Consider the following 8,932-nt stretch of genomic DNA (forward strand, 5'->3'; position numbering starts at 1 on the left):
GGTGCTCGAAACAAAATCACCAACTTTACTAAATGCCAACAACACATTTACACGCGCATGCATTTCCCTGTCGTGTCGTCCTGTCCTATCCCGTCTGGCTGGGTACTTTATCAAGTGTGCGCTCGTACGCGCTTTACACTTAAATAATTCAGGTCGTGACCGGACCGCATTGCAACAGAAGGCGACCAGCTGAGTTCGCTGATTGGACACTTGTATGTAGTTAGTAGAGGTAAGAATCTCCATATACATATATGTATATACTATGTATGTTAAAGTAGGTGCATGTTTTTTGCCAAAGGATTACTTACATACATATATACACATGCATTTATACAAGCGCCATTGCGGCACGCCGTCAGCTTAGTACTTGAACCATGACATTGAAAACAATTCAAATAAAATCATAGGATGCCCCAAAATGAAGTGGAAGGACCAACGTTAGCACACAATTATGTGGGTTGCAAGCCATTCACTAACGGCATTCTTACTGACACTTATGCTCTCCAACTCTGCATCGAATTTTCTATTGGCCTATGGCCAGCTGGAAAATCGCATACTTTTATGCAATGAAAATTATTTCTTTTACGATTATTATATATGTATGTCCATATGTACGAATGAATGTATGTACATTAGGGTGTCCCAGAATATAAGGAGTGAAATTCTATAAACATACATATTATTATTTTTTTCTTTTTGACCCAGTTTTATTGCTGTACGATGACGGACGACACGTGTCGGCTTTAAATTGAAATTTTGGTTCAGAACATACTATATACTAAGAAACCACATGTGTTATAAAATTTAATTTCACATAAACAATCGCTATGTTTGTCGCATGCACTGCGGAGCTGAAATGTATTAAATATACGTTTTTGTGTTTTCAAGACACTAAAATGTACAAATTTTTTTCAGGACATTTCTCGTTTTCTCTAAAGGGTGAATGTCACGTCACTTATCCGTTTCAAATGAGTGTGAGAAAACATTCTACGGTCGCTCTTTAGTTTCAAAAAATGCCGCTAAGCGACTTATGTACGTTTCATTTGTAGACCCTTAGGTTTTGGGAAAACGAGACCTCCTACTCTGGTCCACTACTTTGAGATTTATCAATTTTAACCTTCATGAACCGCGGCAAATTTGTAATAAATAAAATAAGGCCACTACAACAGTGTCGGAGGTCTTCGGTAGCTGCGTGAAAATAAATTCTAGTCGATTTGGCTATTAAGCGTAAAAAAAAAATTATTTCCGATACCTTCAAAATCCTTCTTCCAGTTTTTCTAGTTTTTTCTCTCTGACGTCAGGCTTTTTTTAAAAGGACTTTAGAATTTCAAGGATATCAAAAATGAATAGATTAGGCTTGCAAATATAAACTAATATTAGTATGATGAAGTAAAATTATTGTTCTGTTACATTCTAAAAGTAAAGTATGCATTGGTATGTAATAGTTTTGTAATCGTATTGCGCATTTCAATAAACAAATGCTAGTGTAATATATATAGTAAATACATCATATAGACATGGCTATCTCTACTTAGGTTATTTGCATTAGAGCGAAATTTAACTTACAGGTCTATTCTGCGCTGGTAATAAAAGTTTTGTAACCGGTTAATTAAGTCCCTGTCAAATTTTAAACCCTTTTCGAATTCTGTGTACTTTTGTAAGCGGTAAATTTTGCTACCATCTCATAAGCTGGTAACAAAGCATTGCTCCGTGAAATATGCAATGCCAGAATCTCCACAATTCTTCATAGCTGAATTGCTGAATATTTTAACTGCATTACCAACGTAATTAGAATCGCGGTGACAAGAACTCGTAACATTATTTGGTAATAAAATTTTCCGGTTACAAAATCTTTGGTAACGTGCAGAATAGACCTGTTAATGAGACTCTTGCTTTACTGGAAGACGATGAAGAAAATCATGCTAAGTCGATGAAGTAATTTTATTTCCTCCGGAAAATGGCAATATTACTGATGAAGATTTTGTTTCGGAAGGAGCTTTCGCCTTTTAATAATATTTCTTCGCCAAATGAGAAAAAATGAGGCGGCATCTATGCGAATCGAATTTCGCTAAAGAAACTTGCTGGCACACCCTAATTTACACATATACTAATGCGTATATGTAAATATTAAAAAATGTTGCTGGTTATTCTTTATTGAAAATAAATGCGGCAGGTAAACTATTTACTCCTTTCTGCACGTGATGTCTGGTTTCCAGCAGTTATCGCTGACCATATTCAATGTAGAGTTGACGCCATTTGACCAGAGCCCTAAGCGTTCATGTGAGCTTGCCCGCTGGTAATGGAAAACTCATTTTTGTATGCAATAATACTTTTGAAGTGTTGGAATTGGTTCGTCCTAGCAGGTTGAGAAACCGTTCCGAGTGATGCGAAGCTATCAGATTGCTTTAACTGCGTACATGTCTGAGAATGAGCGTTGCCAGTTTAACATTTTTAACATTATTTTGAAAATTTGCATTGCTTGTTTACGTTAGGACGCTTTGGAAAGAATTCGAGAGTTAATTTTAATAAAAAAATTAAGCAAGCTTTTCCGGTTCCTTCGAGATTTGTTCTACAAACGAGAAGTGAAATTAATTAAAAATCCATTCCATCAAAAAGATTTCTTTGAACTTTTCAACACCAAAAATCTGTCAAAAAAAAAAACTAGAATTAAATGTCAGGGGTAAAGGCCATAGTATAAATTTTGTTTCGTAGATTGGTTGTAACCCATTTGAGGTGTTCTACCAGTCTTAATTAATCCATTCAACAGCATTGCTTCATGAGCTTAATTTTCTTCAAAACAGTATATTGAAACGTTCGCTTTGGATATGCCTTGTGAATGCGAGTTTTGCACGTTATGCAATGACAATTTGTGAATAGTGCAACATCTCATCGAAACACTAAAGTGATGGAATTTACAACAAAGCTGAACAAACATCATCGACCATATTCTACTCAATTTTAATTTTCATTAATTTTCAGGTGCAATAATTTTACCCAGTGTAGTTAGCAATTCATTACTGATTTCCTACCTTACTATTCGCGAAATTACATGCTCGATTATTCAACGAATAGTTTTTTTAAATTTCGAACTTTTTACAGTATAATATAGCTGCTGTGGTGTGCGTAAATTTACTACGAAAGTGTGTACAAGCTACAAAATACACATCTTCTGTTTTATTTCACCTGTAGAATTGTGTAAAGCCGCTAACAAAAATGATTTTTACACACGAAAATGTGTAAACGAGAAAAATACATATTCATCGTGTAACGAACAATCGTAGTGTATTGTCCATTTTTTCTTCTTATTTAAAGAATCCTTCAAAATATTTAGGCAATCAAAAGCTCCTCACAAAAGCACGAAAGGTTCGCTTTTTATCGCTGTGATTAAATGTGTATATATATAAAAAGTGTGCCTTAAAGCTTTCGAAACTTAATGCGATAAAGTAGACAACGCTTTTGGAATGAAATTTATAATATATAGATAGCTGCGAAAATAAAGCGGGATCGAAAATTTATATTTTTCTTTTTCAAACCAAATACTTTAAAAAATCTACCAAGATATAAAAAAATTTCCCTTCTTACCAACCCAAATTTTTTCTACCAATTTTGGTAACAATTTACCAAAGTGGCAACTGTGGTCAGGGTTTCATCTGTGCGTTTGTGCGAAACTAAAAGTGTGAAACGGTACCATATTATTGTTGTAGAAAACCGTCCAATATTTCGCATTTTCGCACTTTCGCTAAAACGCACACACTTTTGTCTTAAAGAGTGATGGCGTACCACTTAAAAACCAAGGGATCGATTTGCACTTAAGTGGTATATTGCGACACATCCGTCCGGCTTCTCGAAATCCGAGCTCATCCTGCATTGTCATAAATAAACGTAATTTACTTTGGTAGAAAAAATTTATTAAAATGATTGATTAATTTTCCAAGAAAAAAAATCAGTTTGTTTTGTTAACCTTTTGGGAATGATGATGGTTTTTACAAGTGCTGTCACAAAATAGTTAGCCGAGTTGGAGCGTTCTTTTGCAACTCGTTTACAATTTAATGATGTAATTTACGTTTTTTTTTAGACTAAGTGGGATGTTTTTCCACGTCGAAGACCTGGTAACATTGATGAGTGTATTCGTGCAGCAAATTTTTTATAAGCACTGAAACATAGCTGCATCTATTCAAATTTGAATTTTCAGTGTAATTTTTCAGCAACGCGATGATGCGAACAAAAATCATAATAACTATTTCAATTTTGCGAAAAATCCACAAATATTTCAATGCGAAAAGCTCCGCTGCAAAGCTTCCTCGACATTCTTCCGATATCGTGTTTTTTCATAAGTTACTTCAAATAAACACAACACTAACCATTCACCACCGGACTGGTCGTTCCAACCTGGAAATGTTGCTCACTTTCACTACTGGGATATTCCGCACCACTTATCCGCATACCGTCACGCATATTATCCTCTATTATTGTCAAATTTGCAATAGCGGATACAAATTTCAACACATCAAACCCGCTCACATTTAAATATTGCAAAAATGCGCCCACTTCCGGCGATGCCACAATGCGCTGACGCAGCGCTACAAAATCCGGTCCACTCAAATAGGCGTAGGCCCGACGCACTTCCGCATCATTGTGATAGTAATTGGCGGCAATCGATTTAACCTCTTCGGCCGGCATTAATGACACGAAATCGCTCACGTCAACGGGCGGCACCGGTTGAGGCAAGCTGTGCGGCCCGTCGGCCAATCGCAGCAACACGCCGTGAAACAGGACGCCATCGGCTATAATTTCATCGGCAGCCGCGGCATTGACAGCATCTACGTCGGTAGTTTTGGTGTTAGCTGCTACGTTGTCGCGTTCATCTCCTGCCGCATCACTACTATCGCTGTCCGAGTCAAAGGTTTCCTGATGATATGAGCTGCCGAACGCTGTGGAATCGGAGGGATCGCCAATGGCTGGCGCCGCAGCGGCGGCAGAAACTAATGTGTCCTCCCGCGCGGCGGCAGATGTCAGCAATTCACTTTGTTGTTGATAAGTACCGTAGGGATGTGTTTGTTTGCGCTGATGTTGGTGCAGTTGTTGTTGTTGTTGTTGCTGCTGTGGTTGTGGTTGTGGTTGTGGTCGTTGCGTTGACTTTGGTTTCTTCTCTAACAAAATCAAATCATCCACAACATCCATCACTGACTCATTATCCGCATTAAGCGCGGTGTGCTGCTCTTCATCTTCATTCGTTGTTGTGGCGTTCTGGCACAGTTCGTGGAGTCCCTGGCGAGTGCAGCGCACAATTTCCTTAACGACGACCAGCTCGGTGCCGTCGGTGGAATAATCTTGCGAGGGTCGACAAAGTATCACTTTTGGCCAAACGGCGAAGAGAATGGAGCAGAGCAAGCAAGCTGCGGTCATGGTTGTGACTTGCTGGAGCGCAAACATTTTTTGCGTTGCGGAATGTGTATTGGAGCGTGATTTCGTTGATTTTTTTTGTTGTTAAAAATTAAGTTTGTATTGGGCTACTTCTTTACCCTCGCATCACATTTTTAACGACGTTTCTAAACAATTAGGGAAGCTGTTATGAATTTTTAATTATGATCACTGCACTTAAACCAAAAAATTATCAGCATGCAAGATTATTCCATGGATAGTTGGAGGGTATTTATTTGAGAACTAGTTTTTGGACCCTTCCAGTTTTCTGCAATGCAAATTTTGTATTCATCATGGTCCAACTTTCATTTGGCACAGTTCATTGAAGACATTTTTTTCAAAACTTTTCTTCAAAAACTTTTCACTTTAAAACTACTATTTTTTATGAAAACTTTCTTCACTCGCGTTAGAATCTTTTACCGCTATCGCTATTCAACCGCTATTCGCATTTAATACCGCTAACATACTGTTGCTTAATTTCGGCTACGAAGCTTTCAGCGTTCACATTTGAGCTCGCCAATTTAAATTTATTACGCCTGCCATCATTTATTTAGTTAAATTCAATTGAGTCTAATATCACCCACTAGCGTATATAATACACTCAATTGAAATGGTGCAATTGCCTTCCGGCTGTGGCCGCTTCGAACTCGCATGCTGTTGACATTTGCGTGTTGGATGCAGGTGCGTTTCATATTTATAAGTACCAAAGCAAAAAAATATTATACATATACATTCATATAAGATCAGAAGACAAAATGTTTCAATCTCTCTTGAATCTTTATACGGTACCTTGCAAAAACAGCTAAATTGGAGTTTTTTTTTAATAAATAGCTCGACTGTATACATGGGAAATGGGTTTCGAATTTATTTGAATTAAATATATTTCTATGATTTTTCTTAAAATTTCAGACCTTTAACACGATTTGTTCAAATAAATTTAAGTGAATGGAATGACATTTTAAATTTAGTTTTTTTGCAAACGTTTCATTTTATATTTGGTATTTGGTATTTGGTATTGGTATTTGTAATAACTACATATACCAGCTTTCAATTTTCTACAGTAACCATACAGGGTGCTCACTGAACTTGAAATGTGTTACTGAATGCCTTGAAACAAATTTATTAAAGATTTTTATAAGAAGCTAGTGTTGCCATGGCAACTGCAGCTGGTAATATATGCTCAGCTCATTTAAATTTGAAATAGCCTTAGGTTGCTTGAGTAAATTATAAACATTTCATGGGCATCCTCTAAATTTATATCTAGGAACGTAGAGTTTGGTGCCAGCACCTCTTTCGGCAACTGGAAGAATTTTGGAAGGAAAAGATTTTTTTTTTTTTGGACCTCTCTAATGTATGTATATGTGTGAATAAGGAAAATTGTCTACGATTTTAATCCTTTCTTTTTTGTTTTAAATTACATATGTATATAATACTTAAAATATGCAATTCAAAATTCATAGACTCATGGGAACTACTAAAATTATAATTTCGTTCGCCGATAGCTAAATAAATATTTAAGCATTTCAAATACGCTATTTAATTATGGTATGTATGTCCATATAAATAAATATTATTACATACGAGTTTATGCATTCACATGAAAGGACTCACTCGCTATCGCAACCAGTTATAACATCGGTAAATACTATGCATAAATAATTTTGCAAATGAATTTTAGCAAATGCATTTCGTAAAATGAAAATGTGGAAATTTTCAAAAATCTATTAGATGTATGAATTAATGTACATATACAAAAACATAAATAAGTGCATAAGTAAGTATTTTCATTTTGGTGCCCACATACACTACATACATATGCACATGTATATGTTTATTAAATAAAGCATTTTGGTATGAATTATATGAGCATTAAGTGCACACATGCATATATAGATATGTGTGTGTGTATTGTGTGTAAAAAAATATGTGTGTGCGTGTTTGAGTATCCATTGACGGCGACTACTATCGTACGCATGAGCTTTGAAACATAAATATGTATACAGAGCGGACATTATTTTATTCAATTGCCTGTATTTTAGTGCATAAATATATGTATGTATATGTAGATGGAAATAGTTCATACTAAACTTTACGCTTTTAAATAAATAAATAAACAAAATTTTACATATTTATATACATACATATAACATGTGTACATATGTATGTGGCTATGGGTATAAAATAATCAATTTACTAAACTCACACTATAATATGTATGATATCATATGGGAATATGGGATCCTATTTACACAAAATCCTATACATAAATTTGTCTACATATAGTTGGAGTTTGCATATTAGCCCTTTTATTGCTAAAATTTTATTTGTATGTATGTGGCTCATCCAAACATGCAAAAAAGCAAACATTTTTCAAACTTATTTCCAATCTTTGAGAAACTCTTGATTCTCAAGTGGGGATCCAACATTTTTCTCCAACATTTCTCCCAAGGTTCGACCAAAAGTGGAATAAAGTTTGAACTCAAATTGATATCCAAACTTTTCTCAAGTGGAGAACCCAAATTATTTTCTATACAACAAATGTGCCGTTTTGTTAGAGAATGGTTTGGTTCTCCAATTGAGGTACACTCTAAAAATCAACATCGGACCTTGAACTTTTTATTGGATTTCCACTTGATCTCCAACCCAAATGTTTATTGGGATGCATACAGAAATACGTATGCACATAAGTGTGAATGCGAGTATAGGTACTTAATTGTATTTTGTTTTCACATGTCGTACGCTATGGAGGCCCGATAATGCGATAATATGATAAATCACGGTAAGAACACAACAATAAATACTGACTACAATAATAGAGTAAATGAAACTTGATCATTATATGCCGCATAGGCATCGAAATAATACTAAATTGAGGCTAAACAAGTGGAACTATATATAGAAGAAGAGTAACGACAACCAATCATACGCCCTTAAAATAAAATCACACTCATAAAACAATTTCGTGCTTAGTATAGTGAATACATATTTACGCAACGCTACTAAATGAAATCATACAAAGTTGTGAATATTTTTAAGATCGTAAAGTTACGCTGAAATTTGAAAAGATTATACATAGATAACCTGTTATTATTTCTTCCCACAGCTGCTAGCAATAGATTGTACATGGATTCCCAGTTTGAAAAGGAAAAAATAACTTTGATTGGTTAAATTTATAGCTGATTTTTCGAAGATATACACAGCTCCAATTAGACTTTGAACTGTGACACCTCAGCCTATAACAACTGTTGTATATTTACCTACAGAGCTAAGTTCACCCCATCGAAACTTTTATTTATTTTTTTTATAAACTGTTATTGCTTTTTTGCAATTTTTCTACTACCAGATGATTCAATATAAATAGAATATAAAAAATTGTCCGATTAAACACAATATCCATGACTCCTCTGGCAACTCGGCATACGCATATCGAAATTTTATAAGACTTTTTCGCATAGTTCTGCGCTGTATACCATTTGCAATGAGTCTGAATTCTTTCTTTAGCTCTGGAATC

At 35.2% G+C, this 8,932-nt stretch overlaps 1 protein-coding gene across 1 annotated transcript in view; it reads right to left on the reverse strand.

Moving 5' to 3' along the window:
- Positions 1–6,047, reverse strand: part of LOC108376968 (uncharacterized) — a gene marked incomplete at its 3' end in the record, with an annotated part of 6,593 nt that extends 546 nt beyond the window's left edge. Inside the window, exon 1 of the mRNA XM_017633230.1 lies at positions 4,362–6,047. Within this exon, the coding sequence (XP_017488719.1) occupies positions 4,362–5,433 (1,072 nt within the window). The remainder of the gene's footprint in view (positions 1–4,361) is intronic.
- Between the last annotated feature and the right edge of the window lie 2,885 nt (positions 6,048–8,932).

This window comes from Rhagoletis zephyria, unplaced genomic scaffold (genome assembly GCF_001687245.7).
Source record: "Rhagoletis zephyria isolate East Lansing unplaced genomic scaffold, Rhagoletis_zephyria_1.1 Rzeph_scaffold_11275, whole genome shotgun sequence".
NCBI classification, from domain to species: domain Eukaryota; kingdom Metazoa; phylum Arthropoda; class Insecta; order Diptera; family Tephritidae; genus Rhagoletis; species Rhagoletis zephyria.